Source organism: Pleurodeles waltl, chromosome 1_2 (genome assembly GCF_031143425.1).
Source record: "Pleurodeles waltl isolate 20211129_DDA chromosome 1_2, aPleWal1.hap1.20221129, whole genome shotgun sequence".
NCBI classification, from domain to species: domain Eukaryota; kingdom Metazoa; phylum Chordata; class Amphibia; order Caudata; family Salamandridae; genus Pleurodeles; species Pleurodeles waltl.
Genome location: NC_090437.1, coordinates 342,648,434 through 342,664,751, shown reverse-complemented (window position 1 = coordinate 342,664,751; position 16,318 = coordinate 342,648,434). Strand labels below are relative to the sequence as shown.

The 16,318-nt window shown below is 41.2% G+C and overlaps 1 protein-coding gene across 1 annotated transcript in view; it reads left to right on the top strand.

Annotated features, from left to right (window-relative positions):
• Positions 1–16,318, top strand: part of CNTLN (centlein) — a 1,263,565-nt gene that overhangs the window by 1,000,754 nt on the left and 246,493 nt on the right. The window contains exons 21-23 of the mRNA XM_069239496.1: positions 7,984–8,081; positions 9,619–9,745; positions 15,987–16,124. Of these exons, the coding sequence (XP_069095597.1) occupies positions 7,984–8,081; positions 9,619–9,745; positions 15,987–16,124 (363 nt within the window). The remainder of the gene's footprint in view (positions 1–7,983; positions 8,082–9,618; positions 9,746–15,986; positions 16,125–16,318) is intronic.

Below are 16,318 nucleotides of genomic sequence, written 5' to 3'. Positions count from 1 at the left end.
CAGAGGCAGATCCCTCTACCTTCCCCAGCCAGATCTGGAAGTAGTGACAGATGTTTCACTCCCATCTGGCAGAGGTAGAGGTCAGAGGACTCTGGTCTCTGGCGAAATGTGGAGTCCATATCAACTTACTGGAGCTATGGGCAATCCGACTGGCATTGAAAGCCTTTCTACTCTCCATCAAAGGAAGGCTAGTGCAGGTGTTCATGGACAACACAACCGCCATGTGCTTCTGCAACAAACAGGAGTGGGAGTGTTGTGTATCCCTTCGTCAGGAGGCTCTACGCATATAGACATGGCTGGAACACCAGGGCATATCCCTGATGGTTCAACATCTAGTGGGCTCTCTGAACTGCAGAGCAGACAGTCAACCGATGATGCTTAGCGGATCATGAATGGTGTGAGCCAGAGGTGGAGCACAATCTCTTTCAGCAGTGGGGAGAGCCTTATTTAGATCTGTTTGCCTCCGCCGAGGACATGCAATGTCAGCAGTTTTGCACGCCGGAGTTTACAAGGCTGCTCATGCTCTGAGACACTTTGTCTCAAGTGGAACTCAGGTGTTCTGTACGTGTTTCCTCCCATAACACTCCTGCCCAGAGTTCTCAAGAAGATCAGGGTCGACTTGGCCCAAACAATCCTTGCCACTATGGACAGGCCACAGAGAGTCTGGTATCCCGAACTACTGAGACTGTTCATTGATCCTCCGATCAGACTGCCTGTTCGGGAAGATCTTCTTTAGCAACAGCATTGAAAGGTTCTTCACCCAAACCTGTCAACTCTCTACCTTCTTGTGTGGAGATTGAGCGGCAGCTGTTGACCACTTTTGACCTTCCTCCCGAAGTCTGTAATGTCATTTTGGCAGCCAGATGTCCCTCCACCAAAACGGTATACGCCTGTCATTGGAAGAAATTTGTGGCATGATGCACAGACCAATCTGTTGATCCCCTTTCTGTCCCTCTCACTGAGGTTTCACTTTTCATTCTTTTGCTTCCCCAAAAGGGATCTGCCTTGGGTTTTCTTAAGAGTTATTTATTGGCCACTTCTACTTTCTTGTGGTTGCCTGATCAACCATCCTTGTTCAACTCCCCTGTTGTGAATAGGTTCCTCAAAAGTCTTACTTATCTGTTCCCTCCTTCCCCATTAATGATGCTCAAGTGGGATCTTAATGTGGTTCTGACTGTTTTGATGTGCGCTCCTTTCAAGCTTCTCCACAGCTGTCCCCTCAGGTTTCTCACTTTGAAAACAGCCTTCCTTGTGGCAGTTACAACTGCCCGCTGAGAGTGTGAGCTGCAGGCCTTATCATAAGCCGCCCTACCTCTATGTATCCTGACTAAGTGGTACCTTTGCACAATGGCCTCTTTGCTGTCAAAAGTGGTTGCGCCTTTTCATGTAGGTCAGTCAGTCACCCTGCCTACTTTTTATGCATCCCCACATTCTTCTTAGGAAGAGGAGATACTCCACTGCCTGGACCCAAAAAGAGTGTTGGTGTTCTGTTTTGATCATACCCATGTTTTCCAGGTAGACGGCCAACTCTATATCTATATCTAGCTGATGATTCCTTACTGACCCACCCATCCTCAGTGCTTTGTAAAGGGATTTCTAGGGGCAGTGACTTCCTTTTTACGGCCTTAAGTTTTGACACACCAGTGGTCAGTGTTCTGCATGGCTCTGTGCTTCCGGTGTGGAAAGTCATGAAAAGAAACTGGCATTGGTGTGCCTGTGTAGAGCCTATATAGTAACCTCAATGTAATTTCAGGTGCGGCCGATGCAGACAGACTTGGAGCCAATGGATGCCTCCTACCTGCATGCCAGGGTACTGCTCACAAAAAATCATTCGGATCCAGTCTGATGCTTGGGGAGAATTCAAAAGTAAGGCATCTGCAGCTAGCTATAGTCTCTACCAGTTAAGGTGTTACCGAAGGTAAGTAAATTGTCTTTTAGGCCCACATGTGTGACTGCAGGTGAATGTTTGACATTCTTCAACATTCTGTCCATCATCTGTTCTTTCTACATTTTCAAGCAGCTCAGACCTCTGTTCCAGCTGGCCTTGGACATAGTTCATAACATTTTGAAATTTGATTGAGGCATCTAGTTGCAAATTCCTCTCCTTAGGCGTCAGTCTGGATCCAGAGATTTTTCTTGAGTAGTACCCATGCACTGTTATTTGGCGTCATTTGGCTCCATGTCCGTCGTTGGCATTGTCTGTGCTGGATATTATGTCACGGGTCCTATATAGGTGCCACGCTGGTGCGCTGACGTCCGTTCTTTTCTTTCAATGCCAGGCAGCACTGATCCGAAAAGAGTTACCATTCAGTCATTTTTTACTGCCTTTTTTTTTTTTTACTTTTTGTCGAAGATTTTTCAAGTTGCACTGCTCCTGGTGCATCGAGGATTCATCTAGGAAGCCTGGGTTCAAGCCCTGCAGATTCTGTCATCGGGCAATGTCGGTGATGGATCTGCACCTCATGTGCCTTTGGGGTTTGGAGCGTGACCACGACCGAAAGCAAGGTTTGGCGTGAAAAAAATCCTAACTTCTTCTTGGTATGGCCACTATTACGCCCATAAGGGTTTACACTTATATCCCATTTTTGTGAAAGATCCTACCAACGTGACTAAATTTGTCTCTTTTCTTTTGTATTCAAATCTTTTTCATCCCAACAGGTATTGTCGCAAGAGGCTACTCTTGACATAAGAAAGCAAGTTGAATGGAAAATAATTACAGCATGTGCCTTAGGGTGCATGCGCAAAAACGGCTAAAACATGTCTACCATGAAACATGGGATGTAAGAGGACTACTGAAGTCCTCAAAAATATCTCCCACATTTTTAATCCTGCCCAGGGTCACCATAGAATAAAGAACTATATTGGGTGGTAGACCTTGAGACAATTTTAAAATCACTTGCACCTCACGCAGTTTTTAAAAAATAAAGAAAGAAAAGGTTTGCAGTACATCTGACATTGAAGCACACCCTGGGGGGTATTAGGCACCCAGAGTGGGAACCCAATGATGAAGCAGGTCACCAACCAGGTTGATGAGTAAGGGTTCTTTACAATGACCCTAGGGTTCCTCCTTTGCTTGTAAGGATAAAGAGACTCTACAAACACCTAGTGATAAGTTGCTAATTGAGTTTGTTCTGGATGGGTTACTCGTCACATCTGTGTCGGATGTCCTGTCTGAAGAAATCTAAATCGCATTATAGTATATTGGATTTAGATTTCGACAACCTGGATATCTGTCATAGTTGTGACTGAGTAACCCGTCCACCAAACTCGAAATCAGGCCCTTAGTGTTTAATTAGTACAGAAAAAGAGAACTTGAAGGTACAGCAGCACAAACCTAATCAGTAATTCGAAAACATTCCCTTAATTCTAAATGTGCAGAGGAAACTTGTAAGAAAATCATGAAATATTTTTATACAAATTAAATCAGTATGACGGAAAGCATGCACAGCAGCACAAGAAAATCTAGGTACAGAGGTAGTCATTAGAACTTAAAGTCCCAAGGACTTAAGCCATGGCGTAATTGTGAAAAGATTTTTCAGCCAGTTTTGTTGGAAGAAGCATAAATTATCCTATTCCAGTTCATAAAGGTTATTTACACTTAAATGCACCAAATTGTTACAACACAGTTGGATATAAAACTGCCATTTATATGTTTATTAACCTATAAAATACTGCACGCTGTAGAATAACTGTTTTATATTTGTCTAGTGTAACACTCGAAGACCAGAATATTTTGTACGATAAGTTACTTACTGAATACACCTATGTAATATAATTTTGCAAATGTATGATGTGGAAAGAACAAATGACCTGGTAGCTTTAGGTGCTGGCGATATGCTTTGATGTTGGATCTGTTCACACCCCTGAGGAGATTAAAGACAACCTGGGTCACAGATTGTCTAGACTGACTTTTGTGACTTCAGGCACCGTGCTCCAGTTACGGTCATCACTCATAATGTCATTACAGGGCTCCAACCTGCATCCTCACCACCTCTGTCTCTACTGTATTCTGTCTATTACAAACTACTTATTAACCGTGTCCGATGAAAGGCTTGTCGCATCACTAGTTTATTGAATTATCAAAAACTGCAGATGTGAAGCTTTTCATCGTCTAATGAAATCTGTCGTGCTTCGGTTGCCTGTGCATTGTCCCATTTTAGCGAATTACTTTGTTACTCGAGTAGCCTAAAAAAAACTGGCATCTATTAAGCATTGTTGTGAATTTACTAATGAACTCAGTACAAAAGGACCAAACTGAACAAGAAAGGGGCACGGGTCCCCACAGTAATGGAAACGTTTATTTATTCCCCTGCCCCTTTACGCGTGAAATAAACTGACTGCTTTCCTGACCCTAGTTTTGCAGATTGCTGTTTGCTGATAATATACTCTCACTGTTTTGCTAATTCGCTCCTGTGTTTAAGTAAAAATACAGGGCATTGGTTGTTTTCAAGTGGTAAGCAATGTGTTTATATACAACAGATTCTTGCAGTAGTGGAATGGCAGTAACCCAAATAAGATGAGACTAGGTCTGCTCGTGCACGTGAAAGTCTGGTTATAGCAGTCACAGCAGACCAACTTATATGTCTATTGTTCAAACCCCAGTCTTTCAGTCATAACGAAAAAATGGTGCAATGTTCACGTTTCGTGTACTTTGAAAATGTTCCAAGTTTGATAAATTCACGAAGATAGCAAACTCTTTTTTCCCCTTCTTGCATTTGGAAAATAATTTAAAATGTAGGGTATACAGGGGCAAGAATCGGGAGAAAGCCTCCACGAGTAGATCAAACAGCAAAGTTAACAAACGATAAATTAATTAAATGGTGAAGTTTGTGAATTTGCACAATGTTGCTAAAATAATTTTCATTTCGTCCACCCTTAATACGTTTGTTGTGAACTACTGAGTGAATACATTGCTTCCCATAATGAATTTTCTGGTATATTGCAAATATTGAAACTCTGTACTTATCCTCACTCGGATTGTTTTAGTTATTGACGTCACGATTGGTTAATGGCTCTGTGCACTAAAGATGCTCAGTTTCACAAGTTCTTTGCCCGTAACATATAACAACCAAAGATAATTGTTTGTAAGTGAGATATTCAAATCAGGGCGCTCCAGTGGCTCAAAACGACGGTCTTGTAACATTTGTAGTACTTAGGCAAGGCCCAAAGATAGAACTAGTGAATTAATTACTCGTCTCCTTAACTTCCAACATGTATAACTCGACTGCTTATCCTGAGCCAACGATCTGATAGTTCAGGAAGGGGGGAGGGGTTAAGAATAATTTGTGAAAAGCTTTTAAGTCGCCGCAGTTGGAAGAAGTTGTCCTCTCCTCCCAACTCCAGGCCCTGAGATGACATTGCTTCCAATGTTGTCGCCTCTCCCCCCCCCCCCTCCACACACACACACAGTCTCTCTCTCTCTCTCTCTGCTGCTGCCGTCTGTTGTCATCAATGTTGCTGAATGAGGCTTTAAAGGAAACCTCTTTAGTTTAGCTGGGACCGGCCACCTCTGTAGACTGGGTTGTGTATAAGTTGGCATTAAAACGTTTGCCTCGTTGTCTTGAGAACTTTGAATGCAGAACTTCACTAGATGTGTACCAGAGGTTGAACCAGACCACGAACCTGAAGCCGGGACCAAGGGAGAATCAATCATGATGCAGCCATCTCCTCTTGAACTGTCTCCCAGTCCTGGCTTAGCTTTTGCTTTCTTGAAGATCGAAGAAGAACCTGCGCTAGATCTGTTTGAAACACCTAACCTATGAACTGAACGTTTTAGACTGGTTCCAAATTTGATGTCTTTATGTTTAATAGAAGACTGATCTCGACGTATGTGGCACACTTGGATGACATCCTTATTTACCTTACAAAGAGGAGGAACAGCCAATTGTCTAAATATAGGTAAATAGGGGTAGAACAGAAATGTACCATACCCATTTGGATTTTTGTAAAACCTCTTGGAGCTGATGTGAGGAATCATCCGGACTTGAAGTTGAAAGTGTTGACCCTGAATGCATGACTGGAACTTGGAGATAAGCATCTAACAGATCCACAGATGCTAGATAACGGCCTTAATGTATGCAGAATCATTCTTGAAGAGGAAAGTACATGGTCACAGTCTTTAGATACAGTACATGTCTCATCTTCTCCCGCACCACCACCCGACAAAAAACAAAACTTAGGAGATGGGGGTATGAAGAAAAAAGTATTTTGGCTGTTTGTGAAATTGAACTTGGTAACATGTTATGCTCTCGAGAGCACAGCATTCCGGAATCCGGAATGGAGGATTCCCAAGCCTTAATATTGGAGGGGGCGGGAAAAAAAAAAAAAAAAAGAAGCCACTTACTATGGCATATATATATATATATAGCGCCATAGTAAGTAACAAGGGAGATCCCCCCCTCCGAAACTAACATGGACTTGGGGAAGGAATCAGGCAAGACTTCCAACAAGCAGACTAAAGTTAATCCTGACTTGTCTGACCAAAGCAAATCGTGCCAGTGACTCTGTCTGTGCCACCAAATGGGTAAGCATTGGGTTTCAAAAGACTTCATATTCCAAAAACTATGGACTATTAAAGTAAGCCCCGTATGCTTTAGATTCATTTGAATATATAAAAGAAATAAATAGAAAATAAATTACAGTTGGCTTTCCAGGGATAGGACATGGAGAGTCATGACAGGAAACACGAACAGGAAGTGATCATGTTGACTTCCGCTTTCCCAGGAGTTAGAGATTTAGGTAAAGTGTTTAAACCATACTGGTGGTATAACTTTATTAAAACTTGGATACATAAACTAGGACTGTGGACAGGGACAGTCGTGCAAAGGGGAAAAGAGCTCGACGAGTGGATATGTATTATCAACATGTCATTTCTTTTTGCCAAACTGTCTCGATTTGAATGAAAAATCGTCATTTCTTTTGTTCCTAAAACCGGATTTGAGGTCTGTGATTGAGGCACTTTATGATTTTTATCATAACGCCGGCGTTGTGAATATTTGCTGTAAACTACAGACAGTTTTCACGTTTGGCAGTCGGAAATAAACATTTTAACTGGTGTATTTATAACATTTTAGCCTAGTAGTTTGTAAGTATGGTTGTATGTAATGTATTTGCAGTTGTGTTGAAAACTCATTGACAAATGCACGTGACTCAGTCGCGGTTCATGGGGGTTAAAAGGGGCGGGGCTGCAAGTGGCAGGGGTAATAATAAAACAAAAATAGTATTTAAAAAAAAAAAAAAAAACTTACCTGCCGTCCTGCTCCTCGTAGGCACAGGCTCGCAGCCAATACGAACATTGCTTTCATGCTGCTGGCATATCTACCCCTCTTTAATCTATTTACAGCAACTCCCTGCCTCTTTAGAACTGTCTTGCAGCTTTCTCCCGTTGTGACACGTTTCCATCATTCTATTTCTCCACCTTTCCCATACGTGTCGTTTGCTGGCAGTAAATGCCTGGTGCAGAAAAGTACGTGCCGGTGCCCCCCACCCCGGAAACCACCGTCTCAAATTAAGCACTGCTGTAGACCCCTCCCCCAAAAGTTTCGTTGCGCCACTGGAAAGGCACGAAAGAGTGTAGAAGAGTACGACAGGAGTACTCATTTACGTACTCCACAATGCCTTTGTGAAGCGGACCCTTTGTTTCCACTCCAAGTTGCTTTGCCTTTACTATGACTACCTTTGTCGGCAGTCTGTTTTTGCTTGGCTAATATGATGCCCACCAGCACCTCGCTATAGGTACTCGGATTGTCTCGAGAGTCGCAGTGACATTTTGGGACGCTGATAAATAAACAGTCAAGAGATTATTGATGTGGCAAAGTGCGTTCCGCACTGTTGTTTGTCCCCGGACTTTGACAGCAGAGCTGTTTATTAAGAATCCTCCACCAATTGGACTCATTGTAAGAATTATAAAAATAACTCATATTTTCTGAACACATTTGGAAAGCAATGTCGGATGATCTGCTTTTATGTTGTTATTTTTTTAAGAATGCGACTAACGAGATGAACAAACAGTCGATGACCATGAAGTCCTTAAAAAACGACGTGCAGGACCGGGAAGAACGCATCCGGGAGCTTCAAGAAAAGTAGGTAGCTTGATGTTGTTGTATTTCTTGGGTTTGGCTCCACCTAGTGGCAGGCTTTTTATAGTTTATATTAAGTCACGTTAAGACTCTTTTAGTTTCCGTCTCGTATTTAATACTGGGGTGGGAAGTTGGGTGTGTGAAATGTTTACGTTATGTATTTTGTAGGGGTGTTGGGGGAACGGGTATTATCTGATGCCATATATCTGATACACGACGCCCGGTGAATGTAAATCGTAGTTCCTAGAACGAGGACTCGCATAATCGCTTTAGCACACACCCCTGCCCTTGAACTAATTCAAAAATTAATATCTCGGTTGTGTGAAATAGATTTTTTTAATACACTAATTCTCTGCTCAGAGCCAGTCAGGCATGTCAAGGTTCAACTACTTAAACTGGATTAAGGCAACCATGTTATCGTTGCAACAGAAGCAAAGGGGCTTTATGAATACAGTTGATTAGGGCTTTTTACTTTGGTGTTTATAAATAATCATTCTTTTATCAAGTGACTGTGTGATGCGGCGCCTCTCGCCCACTCCATGCAGCCTGCCCCTTGCACTGGCCGAAGGTTGCCCCGCTGTATCCATCATTTGCTTGATCGCTGGATAACCGCTGTCCCTAAGTAAATAAACGGCAGACGTTAACAAGATTGTAAACTACTCTTCGTAGTCCCTGCCCTTTTTATACCTTCGCCCATGTTTGAACTGTTGGGAGAAGCACCTTGTTTTTGTCCGACGGAAAGGCAAACGGTGATTCGTTTTCTTAAGTGTTTGCAGCATTCAGTGAGTCGCAGCATTGTCCATAATAAAATGGATTCTTTTTTCAAACAAGGTTTCCTTAAGCTTAGTAATCATAAATTTGCCGGTATTAATATTGGATCGCCATTGTCTGAAATCGTAGTTTCAAGTGCCCAGTTTACAATCAAATTAAAAGTATGTATGGTATGTTTAAGGAAAGGGCATTGGACATGCGTACATACGTGTGTGTGTGTGTACGTGTATGTATATGTATATATATATATATATCACTCACCTTATTAATAGTTTGTTTTATACGATGTTTTTCGTGGGTTAATATTTACTGGTTAGTGTGCATTTTCTACTGTTTTTCCCTCTCCAAATTGATATATTAAAACTTAATGAATTAAAATGACAAACCTGAAATGGTCAGAGGAAGTCTGCGCTGAACAATCTGAACCTCCTGGCTAATTCAGGTTTGTAGAAGTTGCCTTTGTCTGTATTAGTAAGCAGTATGAAATACTAATGAAAATTAAAATTCACTCACTTTTAGCTTTGTTTTCATTTAACAACTGCATACTAATGTATATGTTTGAAATCAGTGTGCAGTTGTCAACATAAACATAGTTGCTTACGTGTAATAAGTGCCACTGAAAATACTTTCTGCTTTTAAAGCTTGACCCTTTGAAGAAACATGTTTAGCTGTCACCTTGTGTAATTTTGCAAAGTGGTAAATGGATTTTATTCAGCACTGCTATAAATGCGATTTGACATATCTCTTTATCACACACACGCTCTTCAAGGGTTACCCGAATGGAGAGGGATGTCAACATGAAAAGGCACTTGATAGAAGATTTGAAATCTCGGCTCAAAGCAAATGAAGAAAGTGCTAAACCTTCCAAGGAAATGATAGAAAATCTTGAAAGAAAGGTACGTTGGATTTTTTTTATACAGTTTTGCCGGTGGTAACAAAACCCTCTGTGTGCCAGATCGAGTGACATATAAATGCCGAGTTGTGTGTGTGTGTGTGTGTGGTGTTCAGTGACTTTACAATATGATGCTCTTAATAAAGAAAGGACACAGGGAAAGTAGATTTCATGAAATATAAAATTATATTTCCTACCTGGATGTATTTTTGAAGACATTATTTCCCCTACACCTATCCTTAATAATGATTATTTTCATGCAGCATTGCTTATCTGTTTCAACAATTGTGTTTATTAAGTTGTTTGAGACTTCAACAGAAAGTCGTAGGTGCAGGATAAAAAAGCAAATTGTGTAACAGTAGACAACTTAATACAGATTTGAAAAAACAAACAAAAATAGGATAACAGCCAGACGGTGTATAGGGAGGGGGGGCAGTGGTAAAATAAATGCCTTCTTTGGTCTCCTCCCATTAATACGAAGAAACATTCCTGAGATAAGGTATCTTGCCTTCTGTGGAGCTGGGCCGACAAAAAGGCAGACAATCTTGAAAATCATATTGACAGAGTGGAGAGTATATTAAGGTAAATCTTTTTCTCCAATTTACCTAAAATACACTGCTGTGAAAAATTCTTTGTTCTTAATATAATAAAGAAGTGGCCTAATAAATGCTGTTATAGTGCAACTATAGGCAACATTTTAAGGCTGCTGCTTCCGCTCTTGAGCAGTTAAGAGGCGTGGATAGGGTAAGTACTGGGAGGAGTATTGGGTGAGGTATGAAGGTGATACGTGAGGCATGGCTGGAATGGTGAACAACAAGAGTTCTGTACATGACAGGGGGAGGAGGCTGCACAAACTTCCCTTTTGGGGTCTGTGGCTTTTGTTTGAGCAGAGGTATCGGTAGTAAGAAGGATATTAGACACGTTTTTCTTCGAAAATGCCCAAAGCATTTGTCCGGAGCCTACAGCCAGTCCCTCTCCATGTGCTGAAATTTTAAGTCGCTCTTCCTAAAGTGGGATTCCTTTGGGCTGTGAATTCCAAGGGGGCAATTGTAATTGGTCCTACTATAGTAGCAAAGATCAAGGCAGCGCTTTGGTAGAAATACAAGAGATAAATGTATTGAGAGCAGTGTAAGAAATTATAGTGTTAGGTTATCGGGGGCATTTCCATGATGGCGACCCAGCATAGCTTCCTTGGCCCTCAGGCGGGCGCATCTGTGTACCAACTTATCTTGCGTGGGGACGAACAGACGAGTTATGCCCTCCACCTCTTTCAGCTTACTTTGAAGATAAGTATGAGAACAATATGGGGTATGGCTGTAAGGGAAAAAGCAAAGGCGCTCAAGGAATAATATAAGGCAGAGAATATAAAGAAGGTGCACTCACAGGGGACCACACCCAATCCCCGAACAAGTTTACAAAGTAAACAATAACAGAACAAAACCCTACGTAAGGCACTCATACCAAAATAAACACACTATTTAACAAAATAGGATCATAATAATTGTGAACATTGTATATACACCAAATTGATGTTTTACAGTCCAAATGATAGACCAAAATGCAATTTCTTGATGTATTCTCCCGTCTTAATAATTTATTCATAAAAAACACTGCACTCCATAGCGTGATGAGAATTCCTCAATCAGATATGTCATATTCATGTAGTACTGCAAATAGACTCTCTGGTACTTAGTTGATGACGTTCAAGACTTTCTCTTTAAGTAGTATATCACATGGGATGAAACACGTTGTTAGATGTTGCGCAAGATATTTTTCTTGGGATTCTTGAACGTGAATATGCCTACCACATTGAGGACCTGTGTGCTCTATCTTTTTCACTTTTCAGTGGTTGTTTGCCAATTTCTGGCATCTAGGACTCTCTCTTTGGGGTTGCTTCTTCGGTTTTTCACTTTTTTATGTTTGGTGGTATTATCTGCTTTATTATTTTTGCATTTTGCTTTCCAATTCAAGTGTTTTGTTTTGGTGAGATTTCAGCCCTGAAGAAGTGATTGGGGTATTTTCCCTGGGGCGAAACACGTGTTGGCTGTTTGTCCAAGAACTGGCCGATTGTTCAAGAACTTGATCAACTGAGTACCAGAGAGTGTATTTGCAGTACTACCTGAATATGACATATCTGATTGAGGAATTCTCATCACGACATGGAATGCAGAGTTTTTTATGAATAAATTATTAAGACTGGAGAATACATGAAGAACCGCATTTTGATCTATCTTTTGGACTGCAAAACATCAATTTGGAGTATATACAATGTTCATGACATTTATTATCCTATTTTGTTAAATAGTGTGTTTATTTTGCTATGAGTGCCTGAAGTAGGTTTTTGTTACTCGAAGAGAAGGTTTGCTAGACCAGGGACAGAAGCTACTAGAGACTGTCAGTAATTTTGATTTATTGTTGAGAGTTAGTGGTACCCTTTCGTCCCATGTTTACTCACAAGAAATCCACGCGTTACTTTTAAGGCTTTTTTAAAGTCAATTCTATTGCAGACTAAATGAAACAGAATTATCATAGGTTTAAAACAATTGAAGCGAACGTGAAAGCACAGTATGAAATTTTTTAAAACAGACAACATAATACATGTAACATTTTGAGAATCCCTAAATGTCTAATCTTAGTTTCAAAAGTCTTTAGTTTTATAAAGGTTCAGTATTTAGACGCCATCTTGGATGCATACCCAAACTTCATTTCTTTTCTTGTCCAAATTCCCTCTCCGAATGAAAACCAAGGGGTTTTGGGTACTAACGGCCCTGCTGGACTAAATCCACAAAGTTGACAAAACCCTAGAAAAACAACCCTACTGCCAACATTTCATGAACCATTGAAACAATAAATGTTAAAAAATAAGTGGAGAGTCCAAAAAGCAAAAGCATAGTAACACTTTTTGAATTTAAGAACAATTGCATTAGTTTCTGGAACAAATCATTACAATATTAATTTCATTAGTTCTCCATTTTCTTTTTGCAAGTTTGTAACTTTATGGATGTAGCACTATCTTCCAGGACTCAATGTTTCTTGTTTACATGTTATTGAAGTAGCACAGCCAAGTCATTTCAAGCTTATATGTTATTGATGTAGCACGGCCAAGCAATTTCAAGTTTCAGTAGTCACTTTCCATTCATCTCAAGTGCTATAATTGGTTTCTTTGATGTTCAGCTGATGACTCTGGTGGGATCTCATAATTTCAACATGCTTCCTTTGTTTCTTGGCCCCTTCTAACCAGTTTTCTCACCATTTTAGGAAATTCTGAGGTGGGAGCTGGTGTATAGGCAAAATCAGTCTCCCTAGCCACTGCTGCAATCACTCCAGGCCTTTTGAGGCTGGGGACATGAATCATGCAGATCGACAAGGGAATCAGTCCTCCCAACCCTCTTCCCCTCTAGCAACAGGCACCAAGCAGCTTTAGCTTGTGTTTAGTGGTACACAACCACTCGAAGGGAGGCAGGACCCAGAACTTTGTCCCAGGGTGGTGACCCATCAAATCTGATGGGGGTGTCCTTCAAATAATATGGCTATTCCCTACTATTTCTTTCTGCTTAACCAAATCATTCTTCCGCATCACAGGAAATCTCAGTGGAACATCTGTCCTTTCTGTTGCAAATTTTACTTTTCAAAGGAGCTATCAAGTATGGCCTGGAATCGTAAATAGAAGAGGGTTGCTTCTACTTCCTGAAGAAGCCTTCAGTCCATTTTAGATCTTAAAGCTCTAAATGCCTTCCTGCGTAAGGACACATTTAAAATATTGACACTGGCCTAAGACCTGACTGCCCTGGACCCACATGATTCCTTGGACATGCTTGTCCACATACCCGCCCAGTAGTCCCACAGTTGTTAGCTGCAGTTCAAGGTAAACCATGAGCATTTTCAGGTTACACTGCTCACCTTCGACATCATCTGTTCCCCTTGCATTTACACAAAAGTGAAGGTGGTTGTCATTGTCCATCTTCGGAGGTTGGGGGTTACAGTTTTCTTTCTTCTTGGGAACAGGCTGTTAAAAGCAGGCTTAGCACAGTCAATTGTAGACCACATTCAGCTGACAGTGAACACCTTGACATAGTTGGGTTTCATGGTCAGTGACCCAAAGTCACATTGACTCCTCACAGAGGGATAATTTCATTGGAGCCATCCTGGATACAGTACAGTTCAGAGTCTTCAATCCATTACAGAGTCATTTGAGCTATGATCCAGATATCCCAACGTCAGTCCTGGATCTTGATAAAAAGTAATTCTGAGCCCTGCTGGTCTTTTAGCCTCCTGTATCCTCATTTTCGACTACACAAGGTGGTACTTGTGGGCTCTTTAGTGATTTCTGAAGTTCTAGTGGGCTCGTGCCAAGACACCCCATTGAGTGCCATTCAAGTTACGAAGGAGACTACACATGATCTGCAGTAGTGGCTACTCGAGCATGCTTGGTCCAGTGTCAGGCCCCTCTCCTTTCCCCACCAAGAGCTGACAGTGGTGATGGATATTTCACAGCTGATTTGGGGCGGGCACCTATGGGAGGTGGAGATCAGAGAACTCTGGTTTCCATTGGAAGCCTGACTCCATATTCTGCTAGAGTTGTGAGCTATTTTTTTTTTTCCTTGAATGCCCACCTACCATCCATCAACGGCTGGCTGGTGCAGGTTCTCATGTACAACACTACCACAGCCATGTGCCATTGCACCAAAAAGGGCAGAGTGGGTGCCTAGTCTCTGTGCCAGAAAGCTCTGCTCCTCTGGAGTTGGTTAGAGAGTCATGGCATCTTCCCGGTCATTAACCACCAGGCAGGATCCTTGAATGCTAGAGAAGACCAGCTCAGCAATTGACACCTGGAACACTACGTATGACGGCATCATCCAAGGTGGTTTATGGCAACTTCATGGCTAGATCTTTTTGACGCTGTTGGGAATCCACACTGTAAAAAGTCTTACGTTTTGGAGTTTTCACAAGAACACTCGCTAAGAGATGCTCTTCAACTAGTATAGAGCTTGGGACTCACAGATACTTTCCTGCCCCTCTTGTCTTTTAGGATTTTACACCACTAGAAAAGGGCATGATGTGGGAGCTCTCGATATGCACTTCCAATTAGCATTGACACCATTTCTTTATAGGCATTCCTTGCCCTACATAACTATCAGTCCTTTCGTCCACTGGAAGTGATGCCTCTAGATAGCTGCCTGAATCCAGGAAATGCATTTTACCTCTTCTTTGTTTAGTCTCATTTCAATTTTCCAGTGCCCTACCTCCCCTTCCCCTTCCATATTTTTGAGCACTTCACTCAACTTCTCAGACTTTAAGTATGGAATGCAATTCTATACATTTTAAATAGTAGATATTGTTTTTCATATGCGTTTGTGATATTTCTTCAACCCGTATAGCTGACCAACCCTTCTACACTGTTGGTGCTCTAAATTTGTTTAAAGACGGGTGAAGTGATGAACTGCTGCAGAATTTCCTGGAATGCAGAACGTGCATATAGCCTCCCTTTGTTCATCATGACCTCGTGACTAGCTGAAATATACATCACTGTTCTTAATATAGAGTTGGTTTGGTGTTTTCATCTCGTGTTGCTTCAGAGACCACAAACTAATAAATATAATTGCAGAGCTCATGTGGGCTGTTCTTGCACCAGAAATGTCCTTTCTTACTTGTCTCCCTGAATGTTTTCCGTCTTTTCTGCTATTTCACCATTAAGAACACATCTGTTGGCCAGTGTTGTCTGTGCATACTGCTGAATTGTGGCCAATCTTTCTTTGCTAATGAAAGGCCACTTGTACATTACAATTCCTGATTTTGGATCATCCCAAGTTCAGTAGCTAGCCTATTAAGGCAAAGCTGCCTCAATTGCTTCCGCCATCTTGTGAAGGAAATCATATGTTGGAGGGGAGCTGAGCACATAGTAGGATTTATCAAAGTAGTCATAAAACTGTCTGCATTGAAGGTGTCCACCCAGTAGGGTCTATCACTATGATCATAAAGACCGTCTGCTTGTGACTGTCACTTCAGAGTCTAGCTTTGGGCCTGAAAGTAGGACATCTACAGCTCATGGATTTATCCCTCTTTAAGGTGGTCATCTTGTACCTGTTTTGATCAACTGTCCTGTTTTTTAAAGGAAAGCAAATTAGATGCTGTCAAAGGAAGATAACTTAAAGGCAAACATTTTATGCATAAGAATTATTTTTATTACATGCAAATTGTAATTTATTATTCAGTGACAGTGTAACCAAGTTTCTATTTTTATTTAGGTAAAGACTTTGAGTGAAGAAGGCTTGATCAAGAAAACATCAGTTGAGTCACTCAAGCAGAGGCTTAATGTAGCTACAAAAGAGAAGTCTCATTATGAACAGCTGTATTACAAAGTTAAAGATCACTTGGAGAAAAAGGTACAACAAATTGAGCTTTGATATCCTTTTTTCCCCTGCCAGGACTTTTACTTTTTTTCTTAGATTTAAAAAAAAAAAAAGTCTATGATCATTGTCATTATTTGCATATTTTATGAGCTTTTCTTAGAGCTCAGAAAGTGCCTTTAAAGCTCTTTTGAGGCTCAACGAGTAAGTGTAACTGTAAATATAAATAT